This window comes from Asparagus officinalis, chromosome 10, assembly GCF_001876935.1.
Source record: "Asparagus officinalis chromosome 10, Aspof.V1, whole genome shotgun sequence".
Classification (NCBI taxonomy): Eukaryota; Viridiplantae; Streptophyta; class Magnoliopsida; order Asparagales; family Asparagaceae; genus Asparagus; species Asparagus officinalis.
Window position 1 is genome coordinate 42,982,430 of NC_033803.1, and position 16,926 is coordinate 42,999,355.

At 40.6% G+C, this 16,926-nt stretch overlaps 1 protein-coding gene across 1 annotated transcript; it reads left to right on the forward strand.

Annotated features, from left to right (window-relative positions):
* Positions 2,698 to 4,534, forward strand: LOC109826680 (UPF0481 protein At3g47200-like). Its single transcript, XM_020393701.1, has 2 exons — positions 2,698 to 3,360; positions 3,659 to 4,534. Exons 1-2 carry the CDS (start codon positions 2,698 to 2,700, stop codon positions 4,373 to 4,375), a joined length of 1,380 nt encoding a protein of 459 aa, XP_020249290.1. The 3' UTR covers positions 4,376 to 4,534.

Here is a 16,926-nt window from a genome sequence, read left to right on the forward strand (position 1 = left end):
GATCGTAACAAAGAATTAAAGGCTGAGTTGGCTAGGGAATTTAAAATAAAGGATTTAGGATCTGTAAACAGGATTTTAGGGATGCAAATTTATCGAGACAGGATTAATAGGAAGATTTGGCTTTCTCAGAAGAATTACTTGAACAAAATCTTGCGGTGATTTAACATGCAAGATTGTAAGTTAATTTCTATCCTCACTTCCTGCTAATTTTAAGTTATCCTTCAGTATGAGTCCTAGCAGTGAAGAAGAGAGGATGGAGATGTCTCGAGTACCGTATGTATCAGCAATGAGAAGCTTAATGTTTGCTATGATTTGTACAAGACCAAACATTGCACAAGCAGTGGGAGTGGTTAGTCGATACATGATAAATCCTGATAAAGAGCATTGGAATGCTATAAAGAGGGTTCTAAGATACATTCAAGGAACCTTAAATTTTGCATTATGTTATAGGGAATCTGATTTTATTATCAGTGGATATGTTGATTCTGATTATACAAGTGATCGTGATAATAGCAAATCCACCACAGGCTATGTGTTTGCACTTGCTGGCAGAGCTGTAAGCTAGGTTTCAAAACTACAGTCAGTTGTGGCTACTTCAACAATAGAAGAAGAATATGTAGCAACTACACAAGCCAATAAAGAAGCGATGTGGTTGAAGATGGTGCTGGAGGAACTCGGCTATGAACAAAAGAAGATATCTTTATTTTGTGACAGTCAGATGGAGGAACTCGGCTATGAACAAAAGAAGATATCTTTATTTTGTGACAGTCAGAGTGCTTTGCATTTGGTAAGAAATCCAGCCTTTTATTCAAAGACCAAACACATTCAAGTTCAGTACCACTTCATTCGTGAGAAAGTGGAATAAGGAACAGTGGATATGCAGAAAATTCACACCAAAGACAACCTAGCAGATTTTTTGACAAAAGCAATCAGTACTGACAAATTTATTTGGTGTCGATCCTCTTGTGGTCTGACGGAGACGTAAAGCAACATGAAGATGACAAGATAGAAAGAATGGTGTGCAGATATGATTGATACTCAATCAAATCTTCAAGTGAGAGATTGTCAGCCGCCCACCTGTGCCCACCTTTGTTGAAAATCAAGAATTTGGCAGCCTAAACTTTTGACAAATGAAAGAAAACAAAAATGGTGGGCCCCACAACATAGTAAATATATTAATATTTTATTGTGCATAGTATTTTTCCAAACACTATAAATAGGCTCTAAATCCTTAAGGAAAAAATCATCCCAGAAATAACTCCTCATATAGAAGAGTGAAAGAGAAAAAAATAGAGAGAGAGTATCTCCTTATAAAGAGAGATTGTAACTCCGGAGTTTTCTCCTCATAGTGGATTCTTCTATCTTTGCCTGTGGACGTAGGCAATTTTGTGCCGAACCACGTAAATCCGTGTGTTCATTTTTTTATCACTATTTTCACTACTATTGTTGCGATCCTGCTTTATTGGGCCCCGGGTTTGTCCCAACATTGGAGTCTAGGAGAATTGACATGTTAATTCGATGTCTCTATTTTTCAGCACTTTAGTAATATTTAAAGATGTCTTGACAGTGACTGAGAGAATAAAGATTTTGAACAGTGCTTCCAATCATTTTCCTTTCTTTGTCCCCCCCAGTAATATCGATCATTCATCACTCTGTGGTCCTTATCACTCTCATCATATTACCTTTTTCTTTTTCCAAATAAATGGGGTCGATCGCAGAGCGCAGGTTTATTGAGCAGGTCCTACATAAAATCTGAGATCACGCTTTACGACTTACAGCTAACATGACAATAAAATAATTTATTACGTCATTCCTTCACACATTTCTTCCTACTCACCGGCTTCCACATTTAGTAGACCGAGAATGTAATTTTCAAGATGTTTTATTTCCTTTATGTTCTGTATATGAAATCAAATTTTTGTAATATCGTATACCTCGTTGAGCAATCAATGTTCCCTCTCAATCTTTGTCATGCATTTAAAAATATTACAGTCGTCGTTCATACTTTTCCTGAGTTCTTTAAGAGCGCATCTCCAACAGCTTCCCCAAAAATTTCTCCAAAATAGGGAATCAAATGTCATATTCTCCAAATTATTTTTGCTCCAACTCCAACAGCTTCCCCATTTTGAAGAATCATGCATTTATTACAATAATAAAAATATTCTACATCTTTGACTAATAAATAATAAATTATTTATTATTTTGAAGAATCCCCATTTTGACCAAATTATTTATTATTATAATGAGGAGATGAAGTTGTTTTTTGTGGGTTGAGTCTAGAAGAACGTGAAAAAGTGCTTCCCCAAATATTTGCAGAATGCTGCAGATTTGGGGAAGGCTCTCTATTTTTTCTCTCCTATCCCCATTTTGGGGAATGAGATGGGGAATCTGTTGGACCAAAAAAAGCTCAAAATTCTCCAAATTTTAGAATACCAAGAAGATGGGGAAGCTGTTGGAGATGCTCTAACTTGTCTCCTTCATTTATATCATTTATATGTATCATAGAAGTTTATTAAAGCCTGGAATGTACCTTCCACCCTCGGTTATAAAGCCACAAATTCCAAGTTCCTTTAACCTTTTGTTTCTTTTCTCTTTGATCCTTTTGTTTCTATCTTTGACAGTACTAGAAGCTACGTACATCCGGTCATAGTATGTTATATAGGCCTCTGAAGATCTTCAGAAAATTCAAGCTTTGCCATGGATATTATCGACCTTGAGTGTGGATGCGATACAACCGGCCTGACCGCTAACATGAAGAAGTGGATGGAGAAGATGCAAAACAGTGTCAACAATCCCAACCTTTCACTAGAGGAGCTGTCGTGGAAGGATGTGTCCATATATAGGGTCCCTGCCTTTGTAAGGGACATCTCTCACGAGATTTTCACACCCGAGCTAGTCTCATTTGGCCCTTACCATCACAACAATGAAGAACTGAAGAAAATGGAAGTCCACAAGGAGAGAGCTCTCATTCACTTCGTTAGGAAAGCAGGCAGGAAAGCAGGCAAGACGCTTGATGACATTGTGGCCGCAGTGGATAAGGTGATGAAGGAGCTGCAAGATTCCTATTATCGCCTCGATAAGACATGGAAGAGTGATAGAGATGGTCCTTCTCATTTCTTGAAGCTTATGATTACTGACGGATGTTTCATGCTAGAGATACTTGAGTATGCGGTAAACCATGGAGAGAGCTACTCTCCCACCGACCCTGAGGCCTACTCTCCCACCGATCCTTTCTTTAGTGAACATGGGGTTAATCATACAATGCCTTACATTAGGAGGGATATGCAACTGATTGAAAACCAACTGCCTTTGCTCCTACTGAAGACTCTAGTTTCTGTCGGACGCACTGATATCCATGAGGTAACTATCCTTAATCCCTAAAAATGTAAATGGTGGTTGGTTCGCCACACAATGTAATTAGCTGGTGTGTCGCTGACATCTTGCACATTATATTGTCAACTGTGATATGAATATATTGATGATTTTGGTTTTGAGATGTGCACGAGTCAGCAAACACGCCAACTAACTGCAGAGGGCAGATAGAGGCACACCAGCCCCCATTTATCTTTTTTTTTAACAGACACACACACATGTACACACACTACAGACCGCATTAAAAGATCGAACAAACAAATGATGATTTTAGCTGAGCATGCAGGATATCGACGACTATATCCACAACTTAGTGCTTAAGTTTTTAAAAGGTGGAGATGAACAAGTGAAGAAAATGGGACTGAGAGCCCACGCGCTCGATCTCCTCCGCCACAGCTTGCTGACCCAAAACAAAACAACAAAGCAGTCTGGGAAAGAAGGGGCTAGCGGTGTGATCCGTAGCGCTGTAGAGCTGCGCGAGGCTGGAGTCCGATTCCGTAAAAGCAAAACCAAAAGCTTCAGAGACATCCACTTTGATCCTAATAAGGGCATCCTGTACCTCCCTGAGCTTGTCGTCCATGATGCTACAGAATGCATGCTACGCAATATGGTGGTTTTTGAGCATTTTCGTACTAACATAGACAACGGCATCACCTCTTATGTCTGTTTCATGGATGAAATTATCGATTCAGCTGCAGATGTCAGTTTGTTGCACTCCCGAGGTATCATACAGAATTCTCTAGGGAGCGACAAGCAGGTCGCTGGGCTGTTCAACAACAGGATAACAAAGGAGGTGACCGTCGATCCTAAGTGTAGTCTGAATGAAGTTCGTGAGGAAGTGCAGAAATATTGCCAGAGGAAGTGGAACAAATGGCGCGCAAACTTGCTGCACACTTATTTCAGGAATCCTTGGTCCTTGCTGTCTCTGGCTGGTGCATTGCTGGTGATTGTGCTCACAATTCTGCAGACTGTGTTTTCCGGGATGCAGATATACCAAGGTTAAGTCTGGTTTGAATTATATCTGAATGTGTCTTCAGATACTGATTGTGTTTTGAGTTCCTGGTTTGTTTGGATTGTTTTAACTATTTCAGTTTGTGTTTGGTTTGTATGTTGCATTTGTAACTGGGAGCTCGTATCTTTTTTTTATTATGCGGAGGATCACTGTCCTCCTCTTTGTATTAATGTATTATTGCCAAGGATCACACATCTTAGGCACTTTCTAGATATAATATAAATGAATATAAATGAATGGGTTAAACGTGCAAGCAAGGTACAAAAACAATGAAAAGAATTAAAAAAAGTACATCAGATTCAGATAAGAAAGGAATAAAGAACCAAGAAACATTATTTGCAGCTTTTCAACCAAAAGAAATGGGAAAGAATACTAGTATCTTAAGCGTCCTGCGGAGGGCTGCATCTAGAAAGCAGAGTGGCTTGCCAAGAGATGTTTTCTTATACTATATGCTTCTTTATTTAGATATTTATGGTAATGATGGGAGCCTTTTAAACGATGGGTGCCTGAGCTAGATGTAGCAATATATTTGAAGTACTTTCAAGAAAAGGTTTGGTACATAAATGTCAGCTTTATATATTTTGTGCGCTTATCTATTCAGTTCTTCATATAGTATTCTCCGCGACACTTATCACCGGTTCCAACTGTAACTGTCATCATACCATTATAAATTATGCTCATTCTCAATTTTAATAGCAGAAAAATCTCAATTATATGTTTCAGTCAGTTCATTTCACATTTTCTTTTTTCTCTTTTCTAATTTAGGTTGTGTTTGGTAATCCACCCAAAACTGAATCAGAACCCGTCATGATCCAGTTTTATACTAAACTAGTTCTACTTTGAACCAGGAAAGGGGTGGTCTAATCATAACTGGTGTGATGGCAAAAATTTGACCTACAAAAACTGCATCAATGCTAACCCATTGTTCGACCAAGCGCAGAAACACCCAATTTTAACCTAGCCGAATTGTAAAGCAGTGCCAAACACGTTCTTCTAGTGGATTATTTCTGAAGATTCTTCATGGTTTTTTCATTTCACAGGTGAAGCTTTACTTCCACAAACTTTACCTTTTTTCTTTATCTTTACGTTATGTTTATGTTTTGTCTGCTGAGTTCTTTTTCTTATTCTTCTGCAAAGGATCAGAGTCCCCTCTCTATCGTATACATTTGAAATATGCACACATTTTTGACACTTTCTATATATAAACATAATTATAAATGATTGAATTAAACATGCAACAGAGGTTATAAACATCGAAAGAATAAAATAAAGTGAGTCATAGAGGAATGAAAGAATCGAAATCTGTTTGCAGCCTTTCCATCAAAGAATTGGAGAATTTACAGGTATCTAAGCTTCATGGAGAATTCTACATAAAGCAAAGTGGCTCCCAAGGGATATTTGTATGTCCTTTCTTTTTAAAGATCTTTTAATACGTGGAATTTGCATCATGAGTAGTATAGGTTTATAATAATTCTGTTGTAGAAACGGCAAAAACAGGGTTGAAGTTCAGAAAATTTGACGAAGGAAACAATTTGGAGGTTTCCCGATCGACCGCAACCAAGGGTGCGGTCGATCGGAAACGTGCACGAGTATAGAGTAGGTTCTGGATTTCTGTTCGGTCGATCGCGAAGACTTTGGCGGTCGACCGCAGAACCTGTAAACTCAAAGTGAATTTTATGTGTTCTGTCCGGTCGACCGCGAAGACTTCAGTGGTCGACCGCCTGTCAGGTTTGGGCCTGTGCCTCGTTTCCTGTTCTGATTTGGTCTGTGTTTTGATATATATTGAAACACGTTTTTTAGGGTTAGGTAAGGTTGAAAATAAGTTATTTGGTGCACAGAAAAGAGAGTTTTCTGAGCAATTTGTTTGGGGTTTGTGTGAGAGATTTGAGAGTTTTGTTTGAGAGATTTTGAGTAGAGTTTTCTGAGCAATTTGTTTGGGGTTTGTGTGAGAGATTTGAGAGTTTTGTTTGAGAGATTTTGAGTGATTTTGTAATCTCTATTTGTACTAGGTTTGTGTGAGAGATTTGAGAGTTTTGTTTGAGAGATTTTGAGTGATTTTGTAATCTCTATTTGTACTATCTTCTCTATTAGTGAAAACTCATTCCCTTCTTGCCCCGTGGACATAGGCAACTTGATAAACCACGTAAAATTCGTTGTTTGTGTTTGTGTTGTTAATTTTGTGTTTGTGTGACCTTCTCTCTTAGTGACTTCATGTTTCCTCGAACCCTAAAAAGAGGCTTCAAAGCTCAACAAGTGGTATCAGAACGTCAGGCTACGCTTAGGTTAGGTAGAGGAGTAGATCGTTTTGGAAGCTTGTCTAGGATTTCAATTGGAGACAAATGTGGGGTTTTTACTATTGTGGATCTTGTCTTCCATCGTGTGAGGGTGAGATCTTTTAGAAGCTCTTGTTAGGGTTTCAATTGGAAGTAAAAATCTACCTTTCTCGCAGTTTGGATCTATTTTTTAGTTTGTTCCGTATTAGTTTGTAGGTGTTTTGAGGAAGATGGTTGAGAAAGAAGGTGTTGAGAGTGATACTTGTGGCGTGAAGACCGTTCAAAGTTTGAATATCCACTCTATGAAGATAGATGTGAAGAAGTTTAATACGAACAACTTTGGCTTATGGACATGTGAAGTTTTGGATGTGCTAAACACACAAAATTTGAAAGACATTTTAGAGTTGGACGGTAAGCCAGACGACATTAAAGAAAATGTTTGGAAGAAGATGAATCGGACGACGTGTGGTGTGATTAGGTCTTGTTTAACGCAGGACCTAAAATACGATGTGATCAATAAGACTTCTGCAAAGAAGATTTGGGAGATTCTTGAAGGCAAGTATTTGACGAAAAGTGTTGAGAACCGCTTGTATTTGAAGAGGAGACTTTACTGTTTCCAGTTGAAGAAGGGAATATCAATTAGTGATCACATGAACAACTACACGAAGCTTCTTGCGGATTTGACGAATGTGGATGTCATGACCGAGGATGAGGACAAGGCATTGTTATTTTGAGTTCCTTGCCTAATGAGGAATATGAGAACTTCGTTCTTATCCTAATTAATGGAAATGCATCTCTTCCGTATAGTAAGGTTATCACTGCTCTTGTGAATTATCAGCTAAGGAGGAAGGACAATGAGTCTTCAAATGATACAATAGAGGAGGCATTGACCGCAAGAGGGAAAAGTCCAAACCAAAATAGGAGGTCGTAGTCTAGAGGAGAACATCATTCAGTTGGTAGAAATCAATATGTTTTTTACAAAGAAGATGGACATTGAAAGTCTGAATGCCCAAAGTTAAAGGATAGAGTCAGAAAGAATAAGAGGAAAGTCATACAAGCTTCAGAGGTGAATGTTGCCAAAGCTAGTGGCGACAATTCAGATTCAGATTCTACGGGCTACTCATGCCCAGCACTACTGTCAATTTGTTATGCCGATTCTACGGAGTGGATGTTGAATTCGGATGCTACATACCATATTATTCCTAGGAGAGATTGGTTCTCCAACTTTAAGGAGTTGAAAAGAGAGGATATCGTGCGCATGGGTAATGATCATGTATGCCCTATCAGTGGTATTTGAATAGTTCGGATCAGGATGCGTGACGGGGTGACTAGGGAGCTGAAGGAAGTGAGATTTGTTTCACAGTTGACAAAGAATATCATTTCACTTTGAACTTTGGAGGCAGCGGGTTATAGGGTGATCTTAGAGAATGCAATTCTGAAAGTGACAAATGGGTCAATGATTGTGATGAAGGACGTCAGGAAGAATAACTTGTACTACTAGACTGGAAGTACGGTGATAGGTGGAGCGCTGACGACTTCTATTGATTTGGCTAGACTATGGTGTTTGAGGCTGGGACATTCTAGTGTTGGTTCCTTGCAAGCTTCGGATATGCAAGGATTGGTGAGAGGTGCTTTGACCTGCAATTTGACATCTTGTGAGCATAGTGATGTGAGCAAGAAGACCGAGGTAAAGTTTGACATCTCTATTCATCGAGCTAAAGGCCTTCTAGATGATGTCCACGTGGGCGTTTGGGGGCCTTCTAAGGAGGCATCATTGGGAGGTAATAGGTATTTGGTTTTCTTTGTTGATGACTGTTCTAGGCATGTTTGGGTTACAACCAAGTCCCATTTGAGTGAAGTCCTAGTAGTCAACAACTAGTAGAAGAAGTGTATAGAGACAAAAATAGGCAGAAAGGATAGAGTACTCCATTTTGATTTTGGTGGGAAGTACAAGAAGGATCCATTTCTGTATTTGTGCCGAGCTCAAGGCAGTTTGAGATGCTTCATTGGAAAGAAAACATTGGGGCAAAGAGATGAGGTGGAAAATTTGATGAGTTATTCCTTGTTGGAGGAGGATCAGTATTTGGTGTCAAGCAGTAGTTTGAAGAAGAGTTTTGGTACTGAGGCTTTGACATATTCGAGCCATCTTATTCATATGTTGCCGTCTGCTGTGATTGGAGTATTTAGGTCTGTTAGAGCTGTTTTAGATTTTGGTTTGCTTTGAATTTTTGGGTTCCCAGCATATTGTCACATCGAGGATGTGAAAATTGATCCGAGTGCATATTTGGAATTCAGAGGCATGTTTGGCTATTTGTTATGAGATTTTGTTTTCAAGAATATTGTTCTGAGTAGTAATGTCACGTTTGACTCTCAGCAGGTGGAGAGTATTGGTCAAATAAGAGATGTATCGCAGCAGGTGACGAGTAATGCTACTTCACGTTGGGTGGAGATTACTCCACGTTCTCCAGACCATTCTGTATCATTTGGGATTTCAGCTGAGGTGACACAGATTAGGGATCATATTAGTGTGGATACAGATGATGAGTTTGAAGATCAGGATTCAAGTGTAGTAGGTGGACACAGTTCATATTTGACTATGGTCGTTGGCTCACCTCAGGTGGAGGTATTTGGTAATTGTGTTTCTTCTACATATATGGTTGGGGGTTAAGCTCCAAGACAGATTTGGTGTGGAGAGATATAAGTTTGGAAGAGAGTTTGTCTTTTCACTTTGAGAACAACAGGGGTGTTATCAGCTGCAGATTTGTTGGTGATGATCGTGAAGTTGGTGAAGGATTAAGAATCCTTCAAGTTGATTGAGGTCGTTTACGGCCATTTAGGTGAACTATGTGAGGCTTGATTCCTTGGGCAAGAGGATACATAGGTAGTCATTTTGATGCAGCCAGTTTGATGAGTTGATACCGATATTTTAGAGTTCGTTCGCATTCTCTTTTGGGTTCTCGACTTGTTGTGGATTGAGTCTGTTGTCGTGAATTGAGTCCGTCGTCGTGGATTGTTTCCACTTCGTACTGGACGCAACAAGTGAGACGTTTAGTTAGCATTGGTGTCGGCTCAGTTTTGGAAAAACTTCACCGATGTGGAGAATTGTAGAAACGATGAAAATGGGGTTGAAGTTCAGGAAATTTGACGAAGGAAACAGTTTGGAGGTTTCCCGGTCGACCGCGACCAAGGGTGCGGTTGACCGGAAACGTGCACGAGTACAGGGTAGGTTCTGGGTTTCTATCAGGTCGACCACGAAGACTTCGATGGTCGACCGCAGACCCTGTAAATTCAAAGTGAATTTTCGGTGTTCTGTCCGGTCGATCGCGAAGACTTCGGCGGTCGACCGCCTATAATTCAAAGTGAATTTTCGGTGTTCTGTCCGGTCGATCGCGAAGACTTCGGCGGTCGACCGCCTATCGAGTTTGGGCCTGTGTTTCGTTTCCTATTCTTATTTGGTTTGTGTTTTGATATATATTGAAACACGTTTTTTAGGGTTAGGTAAGGTTGAAAAAGGGTTATTTGGTGCACAGAAAAGAGAGTTTTCTGAGCAATTTGTTTAGGGTTTGTGTGAGAGATTTGAGAGCTTTGTTTGAGAGATTATGAGTGATTTTGTAATCTCTATTTATACTCTCTTCTCTATTAGTGAAAACTCATCCCCTTCTTGCTCCGTGGACGTAGACAACTTGCTGAACCACGTAAAATTCGTTGTTGGTGTTCGTGCTGTTAATTTTGTGTTTGTGTGACATTCTCTCTCGGTGACTTCGTGTTTCCTCGGACCCCAAAAAGAGGCTTCAGAGCCCAACATCTGTTCACTTTTCAACCATGATCTACTTCTAGCAATATTATTTTCAAGTATCTTTTTCTGAGAAAAAGTTTGTTACATAATTGTTGACTTGATATAATTTATATTTGACTCATGAAACCGGCATAATTCTGCAATAAATTCAAAATGGTTGTTATTAGTCCTAAAGTAAATAGCTTTATATTTGTTTCGAATTATAATTGTCCTCAATTTTTCTCCAAATGAATCATATCTTTCAATTCAATCACTCTAGTTAAAAGCCCAGAGTTAGCCAAATCACCGACTTATCACATCTTTCTCCACTTGCTACTTTCTAAAAATCACATAAAATTTACGGTTGGACATACTCGTGGTCATGATCACCAGATGCTTGCCTTTTCTAGAAATTGCAGAGTATTGATCACCGGATCATTTTTATCTTAACTGACGAATGATTTAATTAGCAATACTCATCCCACCTCACCTCATTTTATTAAATAGTTACGTCAACTCTGATGGTGCAGTGTAAGCCTGTTGTTAGTGTATATACTAATGACAGCTAAATCGTCCCTGCGTTCGATTTTTGTCATTAATGACAAATTTCTTTAGTACACATCAAGGGTATCAAGAGCTAGGGACCATATGTATGGTCAATTTGTTTATTAACATATTAGATTTAATAAATATTTTTCCATCATTTGGAGTTACACACCATAAAATCCTTTTAGTCTCCAAATTATTTCTTATATTTTAGGAAAAATTGCTTCAAGGCCCCAAAAGTTGACTTCTCATGTGACCCAGCGTCCTGTACTTTGGCCCATATGGCTAAGCCCTTAAAAATTCAAAAAAATGTAACTGAGCCCTAAAAGCCCTTCTCTCAGCCGTATTTGCACCCAGCCTCCCTAAAATACCCACGCCTTCAACTACGTGCCTCGAAAATGTGATCCGATCGCTGGCGATCCCTCACCGTCGCATTTAAGGCGAGGTGATGGCCATTTTGGGGGGAAATTTTGGCGCGCTCCCTCCATTATATATCATGTTAACACACTCGGTTTTGAATAGAGTGTATTTATGGTGCAAAGGGCAGATTTATGCGGTTAGGGCTTATGATCTTCAATCCCCTACTTGTCCTAAAGTGCCCTTCATAAATCCTCTTAAATCCCCTTTATTTATGGCGGAGAGCCCCCTTATTTGCATGGTTTCCTTGGGTAAGAGAGCAGTATTCTCAAGGGTAACGTGTACAACCTCTTTTTTTTAGTTTAAGTTTGACGTGGCTGAGAGGTTGAATGTTCATTATGATGCGCTATCAATGGTTTATAAATCTAAAAGGATCCCTGATCTGAGTTTTGAGATTGAGAATGAGGATGATATGGAGTGTATGGTGGAGCACAACCGTAATATCAGGTGTCTGGAGATCCATATTCGAGCTACTATAGATGTAGATGTTTCCAGATGTCAGAACACCCCGAAGCAACCTCCTGAAATGTAAGTTATATTCACACTTAATTTATTTGAGAACTTGTGAATTGCGTGAGTAAAATGTGGAGAAATGATAACATAGCGAATTGTTTCAGGTTAAATGTTAGCTTTTAACTGATATATGTTAACTTTCTACCCAAGGTTGTTAAGTTTTAGGGCATATGTGTTAACTTTTAAAGGTACTGCAGAATTTAACTACAAGTCCTATTTGTTATTTTAAGAAAAAACAATTATATTTGTGCAGCATTATGAATACATGTTTGTGGAAAAATTTGCAGTAAAAGAAACGAAGGAAAATTAATTTGTATTCCTTTAATCTTAGTTACAATTGGATTTCCTGATTACAAAAGAGAAGAGAATGATCTGGATTCTCCCATTTGTTTAATTCTGGGTTCTTCACGGTGGCGATGAGATGCCTCCCTCGAATGCTCGCGTCGAGTTTGCTTCTCGTTGACGATCCGAATATCTATTGCGTGGTAAGTTTGAAAGCGAAGTAAGTTTTAGAACTCTGAATGAGTTGGAAACTCTTGAAAAAGAGTTGATTTGAACCGAGAATCGGTTCTCAAGCCAAGGATGAAGAAGCTCCTTTTGCCGATCTCCAACGCTCCAGAAATGCTCTAAGGATCCTGTTGACGAGCCAAGAAGTTCCAACCGACCGTCCCTGCTGCCAAGGAGTCCCAACAGACCGAACCCCTGAACTGAATTGATTTTCAGTTATTTATAGGGGATTAAGGGGTGTAACCACCTCCTTAATTCGCTCCTCAGTAGGGCTAATGGGATGTAACCACCCCTTAAATCACTCCTGAGTGGAGTTGTGATCCCCTCAGATCGTAGGAAACGGTTTTAAAACCGTTCAGCTCGTGTTTGAACGAGTCAAACGCAGGCCCGCGTTCTGGCATGAATTCTGTGTCCAAACGCAATGCCTAAAAGCTTGAACGCAGCATCTGGAAGCTCGGACGCAGCGGCTGGAAACTGGGTTGGCAACGGATCTGAGCTGCGTTTACAGCAATTTGGAAGCTGCGTTTGTACGATTTAAGAGCTGCGTTTGGCAGCGGATCTGAGCTGCGTTTACAGCAATTTGAAAGCTGCGTTCTGCAGCGATATGGAGCTGCGTTCTTTGATGTTTGAAGGTGCGTTTCGCAGTGTTATGGAACTGCGTCTGGCGGTGATTAAAGCTGCGTCTGGCTGCGTTTGGCAGTGATTTGAGCTGCGTCTGGCAGCGATTAGAGCTGCGTTGGGCAGCGGTTGGAGCTGCGTCTGGCAGCGCTTGGAGCTGCGTTGGGCAGCGCTTGGAGCTGCGTTGGGCAGCGGTTGGAGCTGCGTGTGCAGCTTTTGGAGCTGCATTTGAGCTGCGTTCGTGGCTATGAACGCGGCGCATCTTGATGCTGGTACGCGGGGAGGACTTCCACGTCTTGATTTGAAGAGACCGTCGATTTGTAGTCTTTTTCTATCGAAGTTTTGCAAAGATCGTCATTTTGTAAATCTTTACTTTAGCTCTTTGATATGCAAGAGTCGTCAGATTGTAACTCTCGATGTTGATTGTGAAGGCTGTTAAACTAGAGCTCTCATCGGTTGTCGTGAAGGTCGTCAGATTGTAACCTTCAGCGATCTACGTGAAAGTCTTCAAATTGTAGCCTTCTGGAAGTCGTCAGATTGTAACTTCCATCATCGGTGTTTGATGGGGATCAGCTATCTATTGTGATTTTTAGACAGCCTACAGAACCCCCTCCTAAAGAGAGATTCGGGTATATACATATAAATATACAAAACATGCCCGACCCGAAACCCAGCTCCTGAAGAGCTATTGGTCGACCGATTCTTAGTCAAGGATTTGTTCTCTGCACTTGCTTCGAAGGCATCTTGGTTGAAGGGATTTGCCACATAGGACCTGTGTGAAGGTATGCGCCATAATCCTGCTTCTGGAATGTGGGGGTGGATCCTGCATTTTGAACTTGAGATGCAAGTTTCACCCTTGCATGTTGAATTTGGAACACGGGTGTGACCTCGGCGTTCGGTTTTTGCATCGCGGGTCTGACCTCAACGTTTTGACTTAGGACATGGAAGTAGCTTCCGTGCATTTTCGACTAAGTCTTTGAGACTTATCTTTGGCTCATCTGTTTTAAGTCTCGGCTCACATCCATTAAGCTGATGGACCTACAAACGTGCATAGGATTTTTGGCAAATCCTCAGCCATCAACGGATTTGATAAGCCTTTACCGACTACCGTTTGAGTAGGGCTAGCATGTGGATTGTCTAAGTCCGTTCCACATGTAACGTTATGCTAAGAGAATGAACCCTCTTAGACTTGATGCTATGAATTTGAATACATAGACTTTGTTATTTTTACGGAAAAAGACTAACCGGCAACGTGTATTAGGCGTAGGCTTATCCCTACTTAGGATTTGGGATAAAGTTCCCCATGCGTGAAAGACATGGATTTTTGGTGCTACGATGTTGAATACGTAGACTTTGTCACTGTTTCTTCCTGTGTTACTTGAAACACTGAAAGAAAGTTGGAAGCGCTAGAAGTGTAGTATTAATTTGGCATGAATTTTCACTTAGAGTGAAATTCAGAAATTTTCTTTATTATCACTAGGATAATTCCAGAAAATCTTTAATCCACTGGGGATTTTATAATGACAACTTGCTATTCTTGTTGAAAAAGGATTAACAAGTTCATTGGGGGGGTTTGACTGTTAGAGGTGTGATGTTATCCTAACAGTTTTTTATGGACCTATCGCTCCATTGACGAGAGTCGATAAGTAGAAAGTGTTGCGATCGGAGCAACTTTGAGGACCTATCGCTCTGTTGACAAGAGTCGATAAGTAGAAAGTGTTGCGATCGGAGCAACTTTGAGGACCTATCGCTCTATTGACGAGAGTCGATAAGTTGATTTTGTCAGAGGTGTTTGATATTAACGTGACAAGAGAATGTTGCGATCGGAGCAACTTTGTGGACTTATCATCCTATTGACGAGGATTGATAAGTGGATTGTCAGAGGTATGGTGTTAACATGACAAGAGAATGTGTTGCGATTGGAGCAACTTTGTGGACTTATCATCCTATTGAAGAGGATTAATAAGTTGATTTTGTCAGAGGTGTGATATTAACATGACAAGAGTTTGTGTTGCGATTGGAGCAACTTTGTGGACTTATCATTCTATTGACGAGGATTGATAAGTGGATTGTCAAAGGTATGGTGTTAACATGACAAGAGTTTGTGTTGCGATTGGAGCAACTTTGTGGACTTATCATCCTATTGATGAGGATTGATAAGTGGGTTGTCAGAGGTATGATGTTAACGTGATAAGAGAATGTGTTCTTGTGACTTGCACAAGATTTTAGGAATTAGCGTCTCGCTGGGGAAACTTGCTAAATGAGTTTATCATCAAGAGAGATAAATTTTGATGCTTGCGATTTGAACAAGATTTTGAAGACTTAGCGTCTTACTGGGGAAGATTGCGATTTGCGCAATTTTGAGGACCTATCATCCTATTGGTAAGGATTGATAAGTTGATTGTCAGAGGTGTATATTGTTAACGTGACAAATTGGGAGTAATGCGAGTTGAATGCATACTCTGTGGGGATGATGATCGTCAGAAGTGTAATGTTAATTCGATGATGTGAAAGATTCGTTACTCTTAATCCAATGGATTTCAAGTAACCAACCCCCAGTCTTGTTTAGGACTTAGCAGGGGAATAAAAAGAGGTAGACACGGCACATCACCTAGTGGGGCACTATCCATGAAGTCGGAATAGAGGCACATCATCTGGTAGGCCATTATCTGATGAGTTTGATTATCAGAGGTAACTGTTACCGTGATAGTTTTGTGGATCCGCCATCCTACTTGAAGAGGATTGGTGGGGGAATTTGGAGGAAATGAACTATCAGAGATGATCATTAACGTGATAGTTGCTGGAGCTGCCATCCTACTGAAGAGGAGGATTAGCTTCAGTGGCCGTAGCATCTTCCGGTTCTGACTGGGAAGAGTGAGCTTGGTCCGATTGCTCAGGTTGATCCTGCCTACTTTGTTCTTCAGCTTTGATCCTGATAATAATCTTTTGAGCCTGTTCGCCTTGAGAGATTAGTTGTCTCCAAGAACGGCATTCTGTAACCCTCATTTGTGCTAGAAGGTCGGTTTGTAAGTTGTGTTAACAGGTCTCCATTAAGGTAGACTGTGTCATACCTGTCGGACATCGCATAGCCATATTTCGAAACCTTTTGACGAAGGCTTTGACGGACTCCCTCTTCTTCTGCTTAGTGGCGAGAAGGGTATGAATGGAGACTTCTGTATCCTCTTCAAAGAATCTTGACAGGAAGAGTCTCTCTAGATCTGTCCACTTTTGGATGCATCCCACAGGAAGTTTCCTGAACCATTCAAAGGCAACTCCCTTGAGGGTGCCAATGAATAATCGAGCCAGTATGGCGTCATTTGATATCACATTTCCAGTCTGTGACTTGAAATGATAGATATGTTGGTTCGGTGATCCCGTGCCGTCAAAAGTTTGTAGCGTCGGGACTTCGAATTTTGGAGGATAAGGGGCTGCATCCCATTCGGCAGGATAGGGTCTGACAGCTCCCTCTTCTTGGAGCTCGCTTCTGTTGGCCATGGCATTGAGGCGGGCTTCCAATTCTTCCATTTTGGCAGACTGGAGATTCTGCTCGTTCTCCGTCTCTCTTCCTTCATCAGAGGAGATTCTAGGTTGTGGGCTTCTTGGTCAGAAGCCGTGTCATCAACCACTTTTCCCTTCCCTTTGCTTGTGTGAGGTCGGGATGAAGACGCTTTTCCTCTCCGGGAAGATTCTTGTCTAAACGGCGAATCTGTCTCCTGAGATTTGGCCTTGTCTGCGACGAGTTGAGACAATAGGGCCATGAGTTCATTGAGGATCTTCTGCTGTGATTTGAGCATGACGTCTTGCTCATCAACCCTCTTTGAAAGATCTTCAGAATGTTCTGCCATGTGGGTGAAACTCTCATGCCCAATGAAAGAGCTTGATGATTGAGACTC